The sequence below is a fragment of the Labrus mixtus genome, chromosome 4 (genome assembly GCF_963584025.1).
Source record: "Labrus mixtus chromosome 4, fLabMix1.1, whole genome shotgun sequence".
Lineage (NCBI taxonomy): Eukaryota > Metazoa > Chordata > Actinopteri > Labriformes > Labridae > Labrus > Labrus mixtus.
In genome coordinates this window covers 10,060,951-10,084,819 of record NC_083615.1, presented here as the reverse complement: position 1 = coordinate 10,084,819, position 23,869 = coordinate 10,060,951, and the positions used below count along the sequence as shown (strand labels likewise).

General features: G+C 41.7%; 1 protein-coding gene across 2 annotated transcripts in view; it reads right to left on the bottom strand.

Moving 5' to 3' along the window:
* Positions 1-23,869, bottom strand: part of LOC132972741 (PDZ domain-containing RING finger protein 4-like) — a 118,166-nt gene that overhangs the window by 43,986 nt on the left and 50,311 nt on the right. Inside the window, exon 1 of one of the 2 annotated variants that reach the window (XM_061035799.1) lies at positions 6,502-6,919. The exons of the other annotated variant lie outside the window; for it this stretch is intronic. Coding sequence (XP_060891782.1) covers positions 6,502-6,570 — 69 coding nt within the window. The 5' untranslated portion in view covers positions 6,571-6,919. Of the gene's footprint in view, positions 1-6,501; positions 6,920-23,869 lie in introns of those variants that run through there. 2 annotated transcript variants of the gene reach the window in all.

Sequence of the window (23,869 nt, the reverse complement as noted above, 5' to 3'; positions counted from 1 at the left end):
AACAGATGAAAAGGAGAAGGTCAATTCATCAGCTCTCTCTTAAATCCCTCCTCCTCCTGCACGTTGAGAATGGGCGGACTGACTGATAAAAACCGTTGACCTCACGCCTTGTGGCAAATGTGGCATCATCTGTTTCCGAGGTCTCTTACATAGAACAACATTGTGTTTGAAAAGAGCTGTCCATTCTTCCTAAACAAGCGGTCCATGTGAGATAATACGTCTGTTGGAATGAGGCTGTGGTTCTGCAATTATCTGCAGCGTGTTCAAGCTGATAAGTATGAGAACAGCATCAGAGGCTGGGAATGGAGCTAAGCAGGTGAATACTGCTCCTGCGTAAACATCCTAAGTGGAAAAAGATCACATCAGTAGATTTAGATCTCAATTCCAGCTGCGGGGGAACCCGGAGACAGACAGTGTCGAGGCTCACAGACATCCATTTATGTTGTAATCAAACACTGATGACTGACAGATCAGTACTTCATTGTAAGAGGCCGTAGCATGAAGCACAGAAAGAGCGCTATAGACGTAATGGGAAGGGGTTTAACTCAAACATATAGTTTCTTAGATCGTCATGAAAATGGTCTGTTTGTATGCACAGCCCATCATTCTTTTAAAGTATAATAAAAACATAATTATACATAATTTAAAACATGGACATTTGTATTATTGTATATTTGGAGTTCTATATTTTAAAGCCCAGCACATATTTCAGGCTAATCTATTCTGTGCGGACACAAGATCAATCAAGCAGCATGTTTCTATCTCTCCTCCCCCTCTATCTTCACTTCTATCAATTTTAATGGTTGAGGGACATCCTCAAAAAAAAAAAAAAAAAGGAAAACAAAGATAATGGGACAAGAAGATGGATGAGAACATTTGTTGCTAACTGTCTGGAGATAGCGCTGAAGATGTGGTGGGGGTTGAGAGCAAGGTCCGAAAGCCTTAATGTACCGTCAAAGCCATTACAGGCACATGCATACTCAGGGAAGTGATGTGGAATGGAATGCTTGGTTCAGATTTTTTTTTTTTTCCCCCTCCAAGGTAAGATACCCATTTGTTATTGGACCCGGTTTAATCAATTCAGTGATCGTTTTCTCAATCAGTTGAGTCATTCATTTTTTTATATAATGTCTATATATCACTATATATAATTCTGATCATGATTTGGTTCATTATTGGATGAATTGACTCAAACTGTCTAACATGTCTGACATACCCTGTTTGCAATCATTTGAAACAAAGAAAAAAGATTCTTAAGACAATTAAGAAGATTGTTATTGTTTTGGTAGTAACACATCAAGCAGTAGTTTCTGAATTTGTCTCAAATTGATGTAAAATCTCAAATAAATGGATTTTGACTGTGACGTTTATGAGTTTTCTCCTCACATCATCAGTTGTAATTCCAAGCCAATAAAAACCAGCTTGGTATTTTTGAACCAATTTCAATCATCCTCAGCTCTCATTTTTATGCACACAAACCTGCACCTTTTAATCTTGATAGTAATTTATCTCTTCTGGAGACTGTTATGAGTGACACCAGTCAGACATTAAAATTATCCTTTGTATCCATTTTTCCCAGGGAAAGTCTCTTTGAGTAATCAGTTTTGCAAGTGCTAAAGATACATGTCAACTATAATTTAAATAGACTTTTACTTTCAGAGCCAGAGAAACTTAAAGAGCCCATATTATGCCCTTTTTGGGATTTGTATATTTAATCTATGTACCTACTTTTGTACGTTCATAATAGCTAAAGTCTGAAAAAAGTGTCTGTTTTCATGTACTGCTCCTCCTTGCTCCCTCTACGCTCTGAGTCCGTCAGCTACGCTCTGCTGAGCCCCCACTGTTAGACCCAACATGGGCCAAGTCTGCTCTGATTGGTCTGCCGATCCGCTCTGTCGTTATTGGCCAGTTGCTCAGCACGCGTCTCGGGAAATTTCAACATGAGCTGCAGGGCTTGCCACAACGAGCCAATGGGCTTAGATCAGTGATCTCACACTGACAATGACGTCGGACTGACACATTTTTATCGAGGGGGGGTTAGAACCGAGGGGCTAATGCTGCAGCTAACAGGAGGAGGTAGGAGAAGCCGCGTTTCAGCGGACTTTGAATTTTTGCACATAGATGTGCCTAAACATGCACAGGACACTTGGAAAACACACTAAAGGGCATATAAAACCAGAAAAAGCAGAATATGGGACCTTTAAGATTGCCCCCTCCCAATTTGCAACACTACATACAAAAAGCCAAACTAACGTCCCTGCTTACTTAGAATCTGCTGCAGGCTTTCATTGTAGTGATCCATGCAGCTCAGCGCAGCTTGCCAACCCTTTTTCTCAGAAAGCCTGGCTGTTGTGATAGTTGCTCAACCTTTTATGAATTCATATCCACTACACACATGGCCAGCGTTGTCGCACAGGCAGCAACAAGTCAGCTGTGTCCTCCTCAGACCTTTTTCGAGCCACAGGTTTTACATCTGGGGCTACAAAGCAGAACTTAACATCAACCCCGCTGCAGGACCATGCTCATGGGGATCTGCCTTAGCCCCAGGAACAAATGAATTCCGGATCTGCTTCATTTCACGCCCGCCTGTCCGTCCTGTCCTGACAACCTGGTGTCAGTGCTCAACAGGACATCGCTAAACTCTGAGATTCCATTACAGTCGTCTCCTGAGCGCTTGTCACACTCGAAAATTCATGAGCATGGCTTTCTGTTTTTTTTTAGTGAGAATATTCTCTAAGACTGTTTTTGTTTCCCATAGACAGTTATCTGTGTGTGTGTGTGCTTGTGAGTGTCTTCAGTGTGCGTGCCTCATTCTCATTCATATGCACCAGCAAGTTATCAGGGACTGCTGTGCCTCATTGAGCTGAGAAGCTGCTTTCCATTTATTTCTGAAATGCAGCAGAGTTATTCTGCACCCGTCTAATAAAACTTATAGAACTGGATCTTCTACTTTAAAAACATTTGACGCAAAAAGAAATCCAGGCTCATTGGCAAATTACAAAAAAAAGGAAATGGATAAGGAGGAGGTTTTATAGTATGTCCTGCTCAAGTTGAAATTAATTAGAGAGATTTATGAGCATTAGCAGTCTGCTACTGTAGCCTAGCTGTGGCCTAACAGTTGAGTTAAGAACCCTAAAAAGTACTTATTGGTCCTTTCATTTTGTTTGTTCACAAAAAGGCTTTTTGTTGTAGGAAAAAGAAAATCATTAATGCATCAACACTCTTGCCGTCTGCAAAAATCTAATTCTACCCACATAACTCTGGGCTACGCTGTGTTGCTCTTCCCATCAACATCTGCTATTCTGCTAATTAGCCCCAAAAAAGCCACACATCGCTGGGCTTCAGCGGTGCACAGACAATATGTGACACTCACGAGGGGAGCTTATGGACACAATGGGACTCACATAGCTCTGCCAGATCACAGAGCGAATACAACTACAGTATGTTATTGTTTGCAAAAATTGCCTGAGCAACAGCTTTGTGGAGAATGCAGGCGGTAAGACTCTGGATGACCGTAGCATGGGAGCTGCTGATCCTCAAATCAATAGGTTCAACAAGGATTCATCCTTGTTGATGAAATTTAAGAATGGACTTCCTACTCCCTCTCCTCTGCACAGGGGACAATCACTGGGAGGTTAACAGAAGTGGAATCCAGCAGAGAGCAGGCTAGAGCAAAAGGTTGAAACAAATGTGATCAAGGTAGATGAGAGATCAGAGGAAGAGAAGAGAAGAGAGTGAAAGACAGAAGAAAAAAAAAGAACAATGCATGAGGGACGATCAGCAGGAGTTATAAATATAAAACAAAGTTGGAGCATGGAGAGCCAGGAAAAGAGTAAGGCCATGTGTCTTTTTGTGCAGGCAAGAAAGCTGATACAATAAATAAAAAATGTCAGCACTGTGAGATAGCTTTGCAGGCCAGCTGCGAAAGGTGAGCACATTTCCATGCAGAACACCCGCAGCCGTGAGAACAGAGAGAAGGGGGGGAATGAAGAGAGTGAGGGAGCTGGCTAGTCATAAATCTCCCACAGCTACTGGGGTCAGGCAGACAGAGAGGGTGTCAAAATTGTTTCTAGGTGCGAAGGGAAGGGGAGGAAGGTGGCTAGCCAACCGCTGTGACTGACTCCTGCTCCCGAATCAACCTGCTGCAAGGCCGGTCAGTCACGCTGTGACACCAGGAAACCACTTCTATCTCATTTGCATACACATATGACAAACTCTGCATAATGACAAGAGTAAAGAAGCCTGTGTGTGTGTGTGTGTGTGTGTGTGTGTGTGTGTGTGTGTGTGTGTGTGTGTGTGTGTGTGTGTGTGTGTGTGTGTGTGTGTGCGCGCGTGCACGCTTGGTATGAATGCATATGTCTGGGTGTGTGGGTGTTTCTGAACAGCAGACAGACAGCATAAAAAGAAAAGAATAAAGAACTGAGCAAGGAGTAGTGAGAATGGAAAACATGGGGCGAGGGTGAGAGCTGTGCCAGCTACAGCTAGACAGATGAGACAATAAGTAAGAAACAGGATTAGGTATCTGGATGTGCAAGCAGCATGCGAAGCTTCCCGCTGTCACAACACAACTCCTGGCCACAAAGACACAGTGACACACTTCTGTAGCTGCAGGGAGAGCTCCGCTACATGAAGCAGACTCCACTCTCTGTCTGAGCCTTTATTTCTGTCATTGTGCTGCTGCTTTTTTGATTATGTGGAGGATGTACTGCTTGTTTCGTAGTCCCTGAGGACATGTGTGACCACGTGAGAAAATGTCTTTGAGAGGGAGGATATGAGATGTATCCCTGTAATAACTCCTTCTCATCTTTTTTTGACCTCTTTAGTCTTTTACCCGCATTAGCAAGGTGTCAGCTAATTCCTTCTTTTCCTTTTTGTATCCTTTCCCCCCCCCCCTCCCTCACTTTGTCTCTAGCAACTGCATCTTTAACGGCTTACTCTCTATTCCCATCCCAGTCTTTATCCTCCATGCACTACATCCTTCCCGCCTCTCCTCCCACAGTGGTGATCAGAAAGTAGCTGCTGATGTAGCAGCTCCCGCCTGAGCCAGCTCCGTATATCAGTGGGTGGACAGACATGCCACAGAGCCCCTGTCAACAGTGAGTGTGCCCTGGAGACTGGCCCACTTGGTGGATACTGATCCCCTCTGCTAAACCACAAGAAAAAGAAGTTGACGCAATTTTTTTTAAGAGAGGCACAAAAAAGCCAAGATAAGCACAGAGACAGCACTATTTTTATGTTCCTCCTGAGGAGAGGAGAGGCAGGCACTGTGCTGGCTACCTACTCATCCTTCATGCTCCCTGGACTATTCTTTCTGTTTGCTCATATTAAGCAGACCATTAGCGGATGCATCCTTCTTTATTGCTGGTCTAGAGGCTTGCCGCACAGCTTTCACCTGTCATTCACGCAGCTCTAAATTTTGACGGACAATTTCCACCACCAGACTTCTGGAGCGTCTTAGGTTCGAACACAAACTGATTGCTGGTTAAGTTGAGATAGTTTACATTTCTTGCTTCCTCTCACCCCGCCTCTTCACAAAGATAGGAAGACATTCCACGTCTAATTAATGTATAAAACGGCTAATGAGGCTGTGATCACGGTGGCGTGAAGGCAGACAATACTGGAGAGGGAGGGGGGAACACTCCACTTCCAGAAACATGGAGCTTCACAGTTATTACCCTGTCAAAGGATGCTGATGAGGGGAGCGGAGGTGGTTTGGTGCATGCTTGTTTATCTGTTAAGCTTAACGACATTTTGAGACATTGTCCTCTGCCTATAAGTCTTTGAAACACCCAGAAATAAAAAAAAAGCTCTGGTGTCATTTCTTTTAAACAATTATTCTGCTGTTTCATCAGAAGTCTAACAAAAAAAAAAAAAACGAAGCTGAAACTGTAATAATTGTACGTGCATGTTGAATGTGTTCGTGTACTGAGATGAAGACCATTAGTAGAAAGTATTCTCAAACAAGTTAAAAAAAAACCTGAACTGTCGAAGAGCAGCATCAAAAGTGCCAAACGAAAACTTTAAATGCAGGAGAATTCAGTCGGTGACACGTTCTGAGTCACTTTCAAGGACTCTGGAATTGGCCCAATATTTTCTCTATGTACTCAGCTGCGACTATTTTAATAAAAATAGCCCATTCATGCTGCAAAATGAATGGGCTCCACACTGTCTGCTCTCTAAACAACTGCTCATTACTCAAAACACATCTGCTGGTACGTAAGAAGCGCTCTCTCTCTCTCTCTCTCTCTCTCTCTCTCTACATTATACTGCCTCACTTTCATTTTGTGTAGCAATCCCTCATTCATGCCTATTCAATCTTCCCCCTAAAACACTCCCAACAAGGCTCACGTCTCTGCTTTTTCAACCAGTAGCCTGGAACTGCTCTCTGCAAGGCACGCATAATGAATCATATACAACCACACACACACACACACACACACACACACACACACACACACACACACACAAATCGATGCTGGAGTCAGCCGTGCCTCTGCTCACCTGGGCAATCTCATACAGCAGCTTGTAGTGTTCCTCTCGCTTCTGTAAAGTGCACAGATTGCAGCCCATTATAGTCGTCGTGAAAACGCCAGGCGTCCAATTCTCCCCGAGTAGTGGTGCTACGGACACAGGGGGTCACCCTCCACACTGGAGCGCTGGTTCTCATCAGTCACTCCTTGGCTGGCATCTCTCTCAGGCGTCCCATTCACACACAGACGTCACAAGCAAGCACCGCTCAGAAGAGGAACTGCAAAGCTCCTGCTGAGTCTTACAGATGAGGGTTCAGATGTGATCAGCAGCTTCAGCTTCAGTGGTACAAGTAGCAGCAGCCGTGTCAGCATCAGCCCGTGTGTCTCCTCTCTCCTCTCTCCCGCTCCCTCTATTTCACACACATGAACACACTCGCATGCCGGAGTTGTGACTCTAGCTCACTCAGACACTCCCCCCCCTTTTTTTTTGTCCTCCGTGGTGTCAGCGCACATGACTACGCTGATACCAGCTCATGAATAATGAGGGATGATGCTGTGATATACATGAGGAAGGTGGGGTCAGGGGAGGGGACTGACGGAGAGGGAGGAGCGAGCGCGAGAGCAGGAGAGTGGGTTCATTAAAACTGAGGCACAAATACACAATGAGCTCCTTTGTGTGAACAGCTCTTGTGAGGAGGCTGAGCAGGGCTGACTGTGGCAAGACGACACACACGGTGGAGAATGGGAGGTGTGCTAAAGCTTGATGGTAACCAGTTTGTGTTTGAGGCTATTCGTTAACTGTTTGTTTGCATCATAATTGGAGGAGGTTGTATGTGTTGTTGATACCTGGAGGAATCAATGAATTACTGTGGTAAACGAAAACTAAGGCAGTAAATATAACTACATCATTAAATGGTATAATGTCAAGAGCAAAATTCTTTGATGAATCAAATTAAATGAACAAGTTTAAAGCTAAGTTGTGCTTCTTTTGTTTGCTCTGTAACAGTTTTTTTTTTAGGGTGTATTGTTTTGATTTTGGACATTTAGTATTCACTTTTTGGTATTGTTGTTTTTTTACTAGTCCAAAATTAATTTAAAAGAAATTGTCAAAATTTGTCAAGTCATGCGGAAGACTTTCAATGTGTATCCATATAAAGTGTCTAATCATTTCTTATTCAGCGCCTACAGTTGGAGCTTTAAAGTATTCTCTATTTATTTTTTTCTATTTCTATTTATACTTATTTTAATATTTTTCATCGTCTTATGAAAGATTTCTTGTGATGGAAGCATTTTTGTTTTTACAACCAGTAGAAGTTATTAATCAATTAATTGAAAAAAATAACTCAATATTTTTACTGCAAAAAAAATCTAAGTTGCAGTCATTCTTATAACGAGCAGACGAGAGACTCTACAGTGTCTACTTACATTATCTCATTCTGAGAACAGAATTGAATATACAGCGGTGCCGAACTATCTTCAAAGTGTAATCTGGATTGACACAGGCTGCTGGGGATGAAAAATGGCACCGCAGGAAAAAAGGAATGATTGCATATTTATAACTCAGTAGGCACAACAGGTGTCATTGATAACAGGGGTCTTCATAGCAAATTGGCAATCAGGAAAGCAAGCGACTTCAGACACTCTCTATCAGCCGCAGCCTTCCCTCAAACTGCGATAATTACGAGACAATAGACCTTGGCTATTGTCTCCACCATGGAATCCCCCTTTGCTAGCAGGAAGCTACACTAACGAGCAATAATTGTTAACAAATTGGCCTCCCAGCAAACAGCAGGGCTCGCTGTGCAGGAGACAGCTAAGAGTAGAAGAGCGCTCATCAGCTGGCTACTGGGCATCCCACCCCCAGGGGCCTCCATAATCCGATTTTCTGGGCTTTAATTCTGCTGCACTGCCTGGAGGCCAGCCAAACAGAAACCTACATCATACAGCACCATTATGGCTAATACAATCCACCATCCGTCCTCTCCATCTCCACCACCTAAACCATCCATCCTACCATCCACTCCTCATCCTGAAGATGCCATAAGGGTGAGTTTTTTTTTTACTGTTGCCAGGCAATATCAAAACCATGAAGAGCTGTTCACTAAAGAGTCAATTTGACATCAAAGGGTCTTGTTGAGAGCGGGGATATAATATTGCTTTTGATGAACAGGGGGGCTATTTGCTTTGGGTACAATGGACTGTGGAAAAAAATGTGAGTTGGAGGCAGACTGAAATAGAGGACCAAAGCTTTGGATTGCTTTTGAGCCAGAAGAACTTCCTGTCTAGATACCAGTATCTGTACCAGTTGACCAGTATCGGTATCAAGTCTCTGATGCTGCGTAAAATGCAACAATGGGTATCAGCCACTACAAACACCAGCAGGCTCTTACAGTACATTACTAACAATGAGTTACTGTGATGTTGTGCAGCCACCACCTGATACCTGCATCATAAATACAGACATGATGAGATTAAACGGAGAAAAGCGAAGCAGCGTTTGATACAGTCACCATACATATTAAAGTATCAACACTACACTTCCTGTTTGTACAGAAGATCGATTTGCGGATCACATTCTGCCCAAACTATTGGGGATGACTCCAACGCACCCGGTATCAGCTGTGATCCGTTTAACCACTGGATATTAGACTGAAGAGCAGCTGACAGGATCCAACATAATTCCATGAGAAGAAATTTAGTCAGGGTTTAAATCTGGATGACCATCACTCTCTGATGTTGCACTCACTGACCCCTAAAGGTTAAGAAGCTCATCGGTCACGCAAATGCTCTTTCTCATCATCTGTGCAGCGAGGCTGATACTGTAGCCTCTGCCTGCGGTCAAGCAGCACCACTGGATGGGACACGCAGAGTGAAGGATGCTCTTTGAAGAGTGCATTAAGACTGATAAAAGCACTCCTGAGGTGCTTTATGGCTGCGGGTTTTACTATGTGACGGCTTGAATTTACCTGAGACTGCATTTCCAATGTGACCTGAGGGTGAGATTGGCACATTAAAGATACATTTAGTAAAAGCATTTACTCTCTGACAGGGCGAAGCTTTACTGGATGTATAATCTGTCTCTTAGCCTGTCCCTGGTCGGGCTTTAATGTGGACGTAATGATCGATGTTAACAAAATGTAAGTAACTTGGTTAATCAATTTCACTGTTTAACATTTGTAAGGAAAATGAAAGTAGCTATCTCATATCTTACAAATTCTGTATTTCATCTTGATGGCCACAGAGTCCGTCTCCTTCTCATGTCCTTTCCTACTGTCCAGCGGTCATTTATCATCCGTCCTGCCCTTTGCCAGCTCGAGTAGAAACAGGCCCTCAATCGTGTTCATTCTCTCAGTTAATGGGCCTCACATCGCTGGACATGGAGAAGCGATTTGTCCTCGCTGTGATGGGTGTATTTCGAGGTTTCTTCAATTGCATTTCTGACAAACTGATATTTGAGCTCACCTCAAACCTGGAGGTATAACCTTCAGCCAAGTGTGTAATGTAGGTATATGGCCAAGTTGTAAACCCTGGTGGCCTCAGACATGCCTGCCAAGTGCTCATTCTGCAACAGTCTCTTTCCTTGGTTGGTCTGTTGGTCTACTCTTACTATACACATTCAACAACTAAATTAGCAACAACATCACAAATGATCAGCATGCTTCCAGGTTGGAGTACATACCATAAAGAAGGCAACAAACTGTATTTGTATAGACTTCTTGTCCTCGGATAAATACTTCAAACTGCCTCTCACCCGATCAAAAAAAAAAGTCAATCAATTCAATATTAAACTACAGTATGTCTTGTTCAAACAGCCTTAGGCACTTCTAACCTGAATGACTTTTAAAGTAGGTAAAACATGGAGTGTATTTTCATTTTGGCAGAAACTTTTCATGACAGTTGCGTCTGCCAGATACCGTTTCTGTTAGGGAAGCTTCTGGCAGCTGCTTAAGGTGAAATGAGATGGTTGTCATCTCGAACTGAAGTGTCACCAACTGGGAATATAAGTTGCTTATTCTGTAACTGTGAAGGAAATTCAGTCTTTCCCTCTTTCGTCTTCTTGCTTTGTTCCTCACATACCTTTGGAATAGTTCACCTAAAATACTTTACAACGGAGTTTGTTTTGCTGATTAATTTGGTGCAAACATTTGAACTTTAACTATTTTCTTTCTTTTCTGGATTTGCACTGGATTTGCAACCACCTGCCACTAGCCAGTGCTGTAGCCATTAACTGGCTGTAGCTCCAGTTAATGGGCCTTTAGTCCACCGCTCTTTAACCCAGATGTAAACAAGCTCAGAGAATTGATACCATCTTGTAGGAGCAGTGTGGCTTGGCAGTATTTTCACCTAGCCAACGTAGAAATGCATGTAGGCTGTGTCAGGTGAAACTGGCATATCTACTAGAGCAATGCATAACCACATTTTAGCACACACATGTGGTTTCTAACTAGCAGAGAGGACAGAAGGCTGGCGATGCTTGCAGTGTTAGCGTAAGCCACACTCGGCAAACCAAATTGAATCGTTTACGTGCAGACAGTTTTTAATGAATTGTGCTTAATTTTGACAGTTTTCTTGGTGATGTCTTACCTTTAGACTAGTCAGTTAGTCTGGATTGTATTTCAGTTTAACCAACAAGCAAATTAGCAGTCTAGGAACATCCCTAGTAAGCACACTAAAAAAGTTATTGAATTCTATAATTCTTTGTGTCTGACCTTAACATGTCTCTGTGAACTTTTCACATGATTAACCTCAGACTTAGTGACTGTATTGATAATGACTCGAGGGCGTGTCAATTGTATAACTTTGTAAAGCGTCTCGAGATAACACTTGTTATGAATTGGCGCTATGCAAATAATGATTGATTGATTGGTAACTGATCAGATGATTGTTCTTGAGAGCGCTGATAGAAACCACCCAACCCATCCAACAATACAAGCAGCGGGTCTGTGGCCCAACGCTGTACTAGTTAGGTCTAATAAACACAAATGTAATGTTACCTTGACAACAAACAAAAAGGGCATCTTAAAAAGAGCTTGGGATCTAATAAGAGGCGGTTATTGCTGTGATTACTTGTCTATGGCAATGTCTGTCAGGAATATCAAGCATCCCCACAGTGTTCAATACATAAACAGGTTTATTAGAGCGGCTCTGAAACTCCAGGTGGGTGGAAATCTCTTCTGTGTGACTACTGAAGATTGAAATCCTGTTCATGTGAGCGGAGAGCCCTGGGGATCTGAGAGCCGGTTTGTGACGGGATGGGCGACACAGATCTGATCGCCCACTGCTGCTGTACAGCAGCCGCTCCTCCTGGGTATCCATGTGACCTGATCTGGGAGTAATTAAATGAGGCCCCTTTTATGAATGAATCATCGTGGCAGCCATCTCCACTGATGACAGCTTTGATGATGGCTGACGGGAGTTGGTCCAGCATACACACACGAAAAGCACAGGTGGGAGTTTCAAAGCGACGCTGTGGGAAGCCAACCAAAACATCTTTCTCAATGACAATAAATTATTAAAAAGGCTTGAATCTTTAATTCATGTGGGAACATGACCATGGATAAAAATAGCACACAGGAGGCTTCCTGGCATGTTAACACTTTCAAAGTAATCAACACTATGACTATCTAATTCATAGGCTGAAAAGCAATTGAAATATCTCTGCCATATCTCAGTGTCTATGGCTTAATTTTCACACAAATTATACCAATTAATTATGAATTACAGTATTATGAGACTTATGATTAGCATGTTTGTTAACAATATGACAGTATTTAGTATCTACCCTAAAATTTATATATAATTATTACGAGTTACCGTGACATTTTTATAGGCAAAGCACAAAATCCTGTTGCTGTTTATTGTAAATTTAATGTGTAGATAAATACAAAAACATTGCTTGCTTGTCATTTTTATGAAATTCTAATTTATTTTGCTGCTAATGAGCATCTTCACAGAGGCATCTCTCCCTCTGAGGAGTTTCCTCCACTTGAACACAAAGAAGCATATGACAGACTGTTCACGCTCCAGACAACACAGACATGAAATAGACATAAAATTAGGGTTAACCTTGATGCGCCCCACACACACCCACTCTTGTCTGCATGAAGATGAAACAAAGTGCACATCAAACAGGAAGCTTCGTCTTTTCACTCTCCAACTGTGAAACTGCTGAGAAAGTGACACATGTCAAACATACCGTGTAGTCAGGTGAAAAAAAGCAAATCACCAAAGTGAAAAAGTCAGAGAGATCAAGTTTCTGAGTGGTGCCGCTGTGATCGCTGCCTTCACCTGCAGTGTGAACGGAGTTAGGTTTGAGCCCCATGACAGTACTTTACTTTTCAGTTTATTTCTCCATCATGGCTTGTTTAACTTATCTGATGGTTTGAGACCACTTTAGGTAATGCCACAAATCAATGAGGAAGACTTCTAATGACAACACACAATCTGATCTGTGCATCTTACACATCCACAAAAAGAGAATTTCAGTTTTTTATTTCTACATTTCTATAAAGCTCAAAACTGATCGGATAAAAGAATGCCCAAACAAATGATTAAAGGCAAAAACACTAACTTCTGGGTCCAAATGATCTTTAAGCACTTCCATATCAAAAAACACCAATAGAAATATGGTCTGCTGTGAATCATCTGAATACACTGATGCAGTTACTTAAATGTAATTCATAAAGAATGCTATAAATGAACTGTAAGACGTTTTTCATGGATCTTTTTTTACAACAAAATGCATCATCTCTCTCCATTGGCAAGTTAACAACTAAAACATTGGTACACCTGGGTTTTTCTCAAGCTGTAACCTCCAGTTATGGTAACTTCAGGCTCCAATAGTGCAGATTCATATCAATACCCCCCCCCCCCCAAAAAAAAAAATGCATTCTTACATTTCAGCTGTGCAGCCATGCTGTGACTTTCCCTCAGCGTGTCAGAAAGTCTGTAAATGAGCAGTAAACACTACACTAGTGCAACACATGTAAGAGTAGTGACCTTTTCAGAGATGACACATTCAGTTTGATGCTTTAAGCTGCAGGAGGAGAGGGGGATCACAGTAGTGGTGAGTGAAAGACAAGACGTTTCCCGCTCTGCTCTCTGCTGGACGCCTCTGTCTGCTACCGTATTCATTCATCCCCGGGCTGTGGAGTGTTTGGCCTGAACAATCTGCTGCCACGAAAACACTCGCAACCACATGACACCATGACCCGATGCCACCTGTGTAGCAGGACACCCTCGGGACATCCTGCACTGCTGCTGCACCTGCCTCCCATCAGTTCTTGGGAAACAGAGGTAAAAATGTTCCTCTCATTTTATTCAGCTATGATGGGTGTTAATGTTCCCCCAGCCACCCTCTGATGAATAGTAATGATTTCAGATGCATAAAGCACTGGAGCATAAACAAGCTACAGCAGGTAAGCATGCGTCATATATCTGTAGATCTAACAGAGACACATTACAGGTCCATAGGTCGGCCTGCTCCTGTAGCCTGAGGTGTTTAATGATATTTGTGGCCAGATACGGTCCCTCTGGGTGCTGGGCTCCACCCTTTATATTATATTATCTGACATACAGTAACAAGAGGAGAGAGATCCCCAGCTAATAAACCTCCACTGGGAAGGAATATAAAAAAATATATTACTAAGCCACAGGACTGTGAGATGGCACTGAATCACAAAAAATACAATGAACAAAGGCATATAGTCAGTACATTTACAGCAGTTAAGTTGAGCTGTGGTTATAGCTCAATGAGGCCTTTTCATTGGACTACTGTCCTTGTCCCAGTATCCCAGCACTATAGGACCTTATTCCAGTTGACCATGCTAGCAAGTTCGCAAGCATCAAACTGGTTGTGTGTCGAACGGTGAAATCATGGACAACTTTACAGCTCTGTACATTTTGTGAATTCTCTTCGCTTTACTTTTGGTAAAAAATTGCGATGCCAGCTATCCCTCTTGCTTAAGGTGATATCTGAAGGCAAGCGACAACATGACTTCTGCTATGCTACACATTTATGCTGATAGAGGCGTATACATGCAAGGAAAAATAAATCCCCAACCCCATTATCTAGGTGTTGGCTGACTTCCAAAAATCCAACTATTTTAGTTGGACTACCTTTTTGACATGCATTTTGCAAGTCCAGTATTAGTCACACTAACACAGTAACTGACTTTTTCTTACTGCATGTAAACATACTGAATGATATACTTCTCCTAGGTGTGCCTCTGATTAAACCAGGCCAACAAAATAAAATGTCTAAGCTTGTGTTTTCATAGTCAAGGAAATCAGAGGTTGTTGTTCTAATCAAGCAACCTTCCTTATAAATTGAAGCCAAAACCAGTTGCAGATTAACATAGAAAATAGACAGTTTTTTGTCCATGAATAATTGTAGGCAGTCATTTTTTAAAGAATAATTTAACACAGTGACAGCCCAACTTTTCCATTTCAATACATTTCAATAACCGGTGGTCCAATAATTTGAACTGAAGCTGTTTGTTTAAGAGCAAACCAAGAAGGTTAATCTACTTGTGTATTGTCACAGAAGCTCAAGGTGGAAATTCTCAGTGACAACAAGCATCAGACATCTACAACAGGCATGTCATTGATTTGAGACTCTGCCCACTGCTGGCTGAGCACTAGTCAATACACAGTCAATACACCTTTGATTGTGGGTGAGAGTTTTGTGCTTGTGAAGAGACAACGTGGATCTATAGAGACAATCAGCACAGAGGGCAAACAGGTTAGACTCCATACCAACCTGTTCGGCCCCCTTCTATACAACAAGCTTTATGCTGATTGGAGCAGACATAGAAAACCTGCGGTCTCTTGTTGTGTCCTCTTTGAGGCCTTTTCAGGCAGTGTCCCCTACAGGTCATCTCATTTCAGCAACACAATGACAGTGTCCTCATGTTCTTTCCCAATGTCATGCTGAGACAAAGTGACTTAAAGCACATTGAGCAGCAGGTTCATGTTTTCCTGATGCTCCATCAATAAACTATTGTGATATGGTACAAAGGACGAGGCAACAGTTCTCAAGCATGTTTGTGCAACCTTCAAGTTCCACCTATAAATAACAACAATGAATAATAAGATGTTAAGGACAAACTAATGAACACCTGACTTTGCATCGCTATGTAGCCGTCCACTTTTTTGTGCCCGTTAGCTTGGCCTCCGGAGTTTTTCAGGAGATTTCCGTATGTGTGAAAAGGGTTTAAGATTTAGTAGATCTTTCTCAGGAGGCGGTGGAGACAAAGACAGAACTAAAACACAGCAAACATAGACTTGAATATGTTACGTGTCCAAAAACACAACTCAAAATGAAAGATGATAATGATATTTGTGTGATGGGTGACAGAAAAGGCAAATATTTGTTGAATATTATGGTAATATGCCAGATGTGTTATTTTTGATTGTTCTACTGCTCCCAAGTGGCCAAAAAAAAAGCTGCAGCCCAAATATATATCTAATCAGCCTACTGACAGGTGTGTAAACTGGTTTCATGTTCAGATAACTTTCAATGACGTCTGAATTTCTGTCCACATTTTTAAAGTGACAGTCAAAGTAAAAAAAGGGTGTTGCTCAAGCTTTTGGTTTTAAGATCGAAACAACATTACATTTTGATTGGAAATACTTTAAAAGAAAATTGCTGCAGACAAAGTATACACATTTTTTATTTTATTTTCCAATCTGTGCTTCCAAAATGATGTAACGAAATATGAGAACTGTGGTTGTATGACATTGGCGTCAGGGTTTCCTAAATCTGTTGATGTAATTTCCCCAAATGTTTGAAAGCAGTGAGGGATAAATAAGATAAAGAAAAGTTGAAAAACAAATTCCATCTCAATCTCATCAAACTTTGTCTGCAGCGCAGTCATTTATGTTTGCTCTACATCAATGCAGCAGTGCGTCTCCACCGACACCCTTCACGTACTCTATTATTTGTGTTGTGATGATCTTGTTCATTGTGCTCCTCGGAGCGCTTCAGCTGGCGTGCTGGGTGCACAAACACACCTCCATTTCCTCTATTCTGTTTTCTTACGGTGACTTTATTTTCTTTTTCTGTGCCGGGTGGGAGAAAGTCATCAGTTCGCCTCAGGATCAGCCTAAAAACCTTCACCTAAACTGCAATGCTCCAGAATGAGAATAGCTACAGATCAGGTGGTAATACCAGACCTGCAGATGGATCGCACGCTTGTTTTTTTCTTTTTTTTTTTTTTATCCAGCACATAGATTAGTCTGGAATTATGATGAGACCCAGGGGGCAGGAATCGTATTTTCTGTCCTCCTGATAAGAAAACAAGAGCAGACGAGCAGCAGAAGGACGCAGAGGGATGTGTATGTGGTTTAACATGCTGTGCTGCATGCTGGTGTGTCGGCTCTCCAATTTAGGGGAACTGGATCAGATTGTGTGGGATGGGTAATACGGCTTCATGTCCTACAGCACAATTAAGTCTGCTGTGTTTGGATCCATTTACAACTTCATAAAACCATGTTTAATTACATCTGCTGTTGTCTGAAAAGCTTCTTTCATACATTAAACATCTGGATGAAGTGAGTGTGTACTGATTACCAGAGGTGATCAAATAAGGGAGTGAGGCAAAGAGTTAAGAGTCTAGTCTGCTGCTTAACATGTTCATGGTTGTAAAAACGTATAAACCTTTTATGCCAATTTTCTGAAATAAATTGTAAGTTACTATTTTTCCCTTCAACAGACCCAGCCGAGGCAGGTTTAATAGCTAGCTAGTGACAACATCATCACTTTTTTTGACCATGTAGTACAAATGTAGAAGCTTCTTAAGAGTAGAGTTCGGTAGAGTTGTTGTCTTGAAATTGCAGGTTGTCATGGTGTCATGGCTGATCTGTGTACTCCACATATTCAACCCTCCTTTTCTGTGGCCCTGTATCCTGTTTTAGGTGAATGCCAATGAGATCAAAAGTGATGCATTTTCATACGAGAATGTCATAAATGATGAAGAAAAACAATTTCACAAACCACTGAAATGATTGTTCCCCCCTCTGTTATCTCTAAGAGCTAGTCTGTAAATGCAGGTCTACGAGGATTGTATCTTCATCAAAGAAAACCAAATCAAATGTCTTCAATATTTCACCAGGTTAAAGAATTCACAATCAGAATATCAAATTCAGACTTCACAGTTACTTTTTTCTTTTTCTTTTTTTATCTCAGAGTTGTTTATTTAAAACTTCCTCAGTGTTGCTATGTTAGGGTCCTCAGATGCACCTCATCATGGGTTTAATCAAGTAGGACATAAATGTTGCTGTTGATTTACCTTTTAGAGTGCAGAACGCAGAAACGACTCCTCACTGTCGCTGCCTGTCTCTGCAGAGCTCGAGTTTTCCAATAGATAAGCATCGATTTTTCAGTTATAATCAACACAAAATTATCGAATGTCAGATGATAAAGCATCGCGGACCGCAGGCATTTCTACACAATGGGTTTTCTGATCCTGGTCTTGTCACCATGGCAACCCAGGCTGTTTGACAGAGCTTATGACAAAGAACTCTTCAGCAAAGATTCATCTTAAAAATCCCTTTTCAGCTGGAAGCACAGCCAGGTTACAACCCCCACAAGCCCCCCCCCCCCCCCCCCACACACACACACACACACACACACACACACACACACACACACACACACACACACACACACACACACACACACACACACACACACACACACACACACACACACACACACACACACACACACACACACACACACACACACACAATACTGATCCTTTCAGTGAGGTTTTCAATAGAAGACTATATTTGTTAAATTACATCTTAAGTTGTACCTTTATTTGTGAGCCAAGAAAAAGTTTCATATCAAACAAATCGGAAATCCTTGAGAAAAAAAAAAGTAATAACTCATTTGGAGCAAAAGCTGAAACATCAAAATGTTTCTCTGACACGAAAGCATTGATCGGGACAGACAAACCACAGTCAACAAGCAATAAAACCTGTGCTCTAAATCTACAGCGCAGACAAAAGCTTCTGCATAATCATAAAAAAGCCGTATTTCTTTGTAGCGGCCATCTAATGAGATTATACATCTTGGACGTGGTGTTTTATTGATTTGTCTGTTGTTCCGCCTGATGGATCTCGAAAAGGCTGCAGGGCATCTTCCTCTCTCATGTGGGACAACAAATCTGCTGTGACCCTGAACTGAAATATCACAGGAACAAACACCCTCATGCAGATTTCTTTTGATCTGATGGCCAAGCCTGGAGTAATCTGCCCAGATGTTTAGATATACTGCTTCAAACTAAAAGGGTGACCCCATGGGTGCAGGCCTGTAGCAGCACAAAAGGGGAAAAGTGAAAGTCTATCCTGGGATACGTGTCTGTCAGGGCTGGAGAAATGCGAGGGAGGATCATGGAAAAAAAAAAAAAAAAACCTCAAACGTGCCCTCAGATCACGCGGCTCATCGTTTAATAGAGTGCGTCTCAAGGTTTTGGGGCGACACAGGTCAACCTTTCCCTGCATTACTTTGGTGAAGAGAAGGTCGGAGGGGGGACTCTGCTGCCAACACACAGGAGATAAATGAACACACCCCCCTTTCTGAAGCCCTCTGGGAATAGTTTCCACCTCACAGCACACGGAAGATTTCACCGAACAATATTCACAAATCAGACAATGGTTACGAGGAGAGAGCCAACAGTATCTCCCACCCCTCAATAAGTTCACAGCAGACCCTCTCGTCCTAAAAAAAAAAAACACCAACATCTAGATATTTCCTTCTAGCTGTGAGAGTCTTGTTTTTGTCTTTCAGAGGTCATTACGCTTTTTTTCCATCATGACCGGAAAGTTAGGAATGTGTGGTACCAAATCCCAGTAAGGCATGAAACATTCACTGTGGAAATATTTTCTGTCAAAACATGCACATTAAAATATTGTAATACTGCTGTTTACATGCAACCTCTGCTCACTGTTGCATCATTTGAATTCCAGATGAATGTTTGTTCTTTTTACCCATAAATATAAGAAAATACTTAATTTTTCTAAATTGCATCAGAGCATCGGGCTGTAGTTTATTTTAAGACGATGTATATACACTCTCCAAAGGTCAGATGTCTTCTGTGAATGAATTGCTTCCGATGTATTTATGGAACAAAGTCGGTCTTTCCTGTTAGGAGTTTTTCTTCTTCTGTTCCGCTAACCTGTCTCTGCTCATGTTAGGCCTGCTGGCTCATCGTCTGTTTTGCTGCTACAATAGAACAACATGATGAGTGCTCCCACAGAAAGAGGTAAAAGTAGAACAGGAACAGGCAGGCAGAGATGAATCCGTCAAGTGAAATTCTCTATTAGAAAGTGATGAGTTCAGTAAGAGTGTGAAAAACGGTACCAGTAAGAGGAAAGCTTTCTGAAAACCTCTTGTCACATACTCAATCTCTTGTGTGAGATTGAATTGAGTTACCATGTGACTCAAGAGAGAACGCAATTACTCCTCTTGCATCCAACTTTTTGATAACCAGGTCGTTATTGAAGCCATTATATTAATACCTCTGTCTCAAACCTTTGGATTGCTACTGTTTTTTTTGTTTCTGGCGCGTTGTGAATTTTATACCTTTGGGTTTTTGACTGTCTGGAAAAAAATCTATTTAAAGACATCTAAATATGTTAAATATTTTCATTGTTTAAATATTATAGTTTGATATACTGATCAATGAATAGAGGAAATGATCATCATTAGTTGATAGTGGAGTGTATGAACAAATGATTCAGTGGTAACATGTCAACTGAAGACTGAAGATTGTCAGGATGTGAAAATCGTAATCAATGATGGTTAGCGTCTTAAACTACCAATTCTAGAAATCCAAGATATTTCTTTAACAATGATACTCACAAAATCATATCATGCTTCATATCAGCTATTTGACACTAAAATGGAAAAAAAAAAAGATAGTTGTTGTGTTCAACTTTACAACATGACCCTGCAAACAAATCAAGTTAAGTGTTGCTTTGTAATGAGCATCCTATTTTTTTTTTTTACAAGATTTATTTTAGGATTTTTATGCTCTCTTTCTTTATCACGAGGGGTGACCAGCGCCCCTAATGAGCCTCATTTAATGGTGTTTTTTTTGGGGGGGGGGGGGGCTCCAAACAACAGCAGTGCAAACACAACTCCCTGATGATCGTGTAAAAAAAAAAGCATCCTTGCCCCCTTCCGTCACCCCGTTCTGCTCCTCACATCATAAAACTGCTGTTAGCTAATACTGTGTGTTTAATTCCTCGTTGTGGAACTCACCTCAGGGTGCCCCTGCCAAACCCTTCCCGCAGGAGATTTACGGTCAGCCATTTTGTGGACTAATTGCCCGATGCTGGTGCAGGGAGGTCAGCCATAGCTAACAAAAGGAAGCTGGCTCTCACATACACACACACACACAAACACACACACCTGCTACAAGTCGAGCTACAGTAGGCAGAGGGCAAAGTCCTCAAACAGCAGGACACATCGCACACATCGCACACGCCGCGTACACCACACCAGGAGTCTCCTTGACTTTCTTGAATAAGGTCTGGCAGATGTAATCTTTGCTCTGGGCTCTTTTGTTTGGAGATAAACAAGTGCCAAATCATTTTTCCCTCCCAACAGACTGTATGTTGCAGAAACATAAATCAAAGTCAGATAAGAGGAGGATGTGTGATAGTGGAGATAGTTCTGATACATGCTCTACTTGATATGGATCTAATCTCGCTTCTCCGGATCATATATATGATTCATCTTCTTCTCCTCCTCCGCCAATGCCATCAGCCTCCCGTCTTACTACATAACCCTACTGCCAATCGGCTCTTTGATAGTAAGGATTAGACTCACGCGCCAACCAGGAAATCCTGAATGACCAAGCCTGTCTTAGTTAATCGTAAAATCATTCAACGCTGCCTCTTCACCCTCCTCTCACATTAACATTTCCAGTTATAATGACCTCTAATCAGCTGTGTTGAATATTCAATCGGATTGGTCGATTATCGTACTCTAAGGTCTGCATTTTGCGATAGCAGACCGTTGATTTGGACCATTGTTAAGGAAGCAGCTCTGATCTAACCTGACCTCAGGACAACATAATATGATGCATATTATTCCACTGAAAGAAGTCTGGTTCATTGATCATTGATCACTGTAGTATGACAATAAATAGATAAAGAAAAGAAGACAGAAGTAGAACAGTGAAAAGACATGACAGAAACAATAAACATTATGAAGCCATAAATTGAACACTTTATGGACTAAGGCAGTTTGTAAGATACGTTAATGGGAAGAAAACTTGAACAGTTGAGTGACAGAAGACTTTAACCAGGTGAGCCGCTCATTGTTTCACTCAATCACAAAACAGAAATGTTCTGTTTTTTCTTAGTCATCCAGTAGACTAATGTGAAGGAGGCCATGGTTAGCCTCGGCGCCAAAGCAGTCCAAATGAAAGAGGTTCTTAAATTCTCTCTCCCTTCCTGACACGAATTCCTAAACCTCAAGTGTGATCCAATCCTGAGAATTCTCAAGATACCAGGATGGAAAGAAAAATGATATTAGTGGAAAACGCTATAGCACTGCACAGTGTTGGTGAATATTGTCACGTGATACTTTACTTTTTAATGGTACTATTGGGCCATTGATTTGAGTACGATAACTGAAACTGCACTTCAGGGCAATGAGAATAATGGTATTTTAGTATCAACTGTACTTCCAATTTCAAAGTCTGAAATACTTTATTTTCAGAAGTTTATTTTTATTTCAATCAGAAACCGTGTCCAAATCAAGATTTAACATCCAAATAATGATGTATTTAATTATTAAGCAGCCCTGTAATAGGCGTGAGCATACTGAGATGATAATCTTACAGCAGAATGAAAACCCCCTCAGGTATGAAAAGACCTTTCATCATTCTGTTGTGGTACCTGCTCATTGTACATTATACCTTACAATTCATCGACCTCATTGACTTCTCCTATTGGTGCTGAAGAGTTAACAGATCAGTCCACTCCTCTCCATTTAGCTACACAGGCTGAAGTGTTTCTGGGGATTATCTGACAGCTAAGCACAGTTTTGCCTTTGTCTGGTCATTTTTAATAGCTCTTAATGACTCTCTATTAAAGCCGTCCACACACTCCATGCTATTCTGAGCTCTCTCCCTATTATTATGAGCATCAGCTGACACCCCCATCATTCAGCTGTTCCCTTGACTTCAACACTGCCGGTGACCCTGCCGTCTATCTAATTAACCACTATACACTAATCACATAGGCCACTTTCCCAGAGCTGGTGCACTCCACCAGTGAGCAGGGACAAAGGCTCGTTAATGGGGGCCTCCCCACCACTACCCCAACAGGGATTCCTCAGCTCAATTTGGAATCAAGAGCCATAAGATATGCAGAGGTTCTGCCAATGTGCAATCCAGGCAGGTATAATGGAGCCATGCCAAGAGGTTCAACAAAATATAAACAAGAGAGTGTGTGAAAAAGAGACCGTCCTGCTCCCCAGAGGCTCCAAAACCAGAAGAATTATATAAATAACAGGCAGCAAGGTTTGTCAAGAGGCAGAACCTGCAAAGTGAGAATAGGAAGGGAGGGGGGGGGGAACAATTTCAGGTTTCATTTTACACGAGGAGGTGGTGGAAATCGATATGCTGAATGTTGGCTCGTTGCCAACTTGCTGAGGGAGAAATGAGAAGATAACCAAAAGCAGCGGGTTGTTTTTTCTTGCCTTACACTCACAGCCCAGGATATTACATCACAAAAACAACAACAACAGGGTGCAGCTGAGCAGCACTCTAACACACACACACACAAACACAGACACACATTAATAGCTGCTGGAGAGAGAGGCTCATATCATAAATGGCAAATTTCCTGTTATAGAGAATTATTTCTATCCCTGATTATCATTGCATGGTTGGTAGAGGTGGGGGGCGGGGGGGGGAGGGGATCGATACAGCATAGTATCACAATATTTCATGTGGCGATATCATATCGATTCATGGCCGTCATGTATCGATATTTTTATCATATTAATAGCAATTGTACTTTTCAAATTTGTAATTGCCAAAGTGGTTGCACAATTCATTTTGCATTGTTTAAAATGACAGCAGTCGTACAGTCGTACACACGTTTGTGTTCAGTCAAGTTTGATTAGACTGATATACCAACAGTTCAGATTGTGAGGTGCATGCAGTCTTTTACAGGGTTTGACTTTTATCACAGTGTTGGTCAGTCTGTGAGTTTGACTCCCATTGTGTAGAAATAAAAAAGACTGAAGGGACATGAACAGACTGGGAATTGTTTCACATTTGACAAAGCAGTTCTTGATTTAGTTTAATTTTGTGGACATAATATGCAGTTAAAAAAAGTTAAATCGCAATATATTGTATGGCAATTCTCAG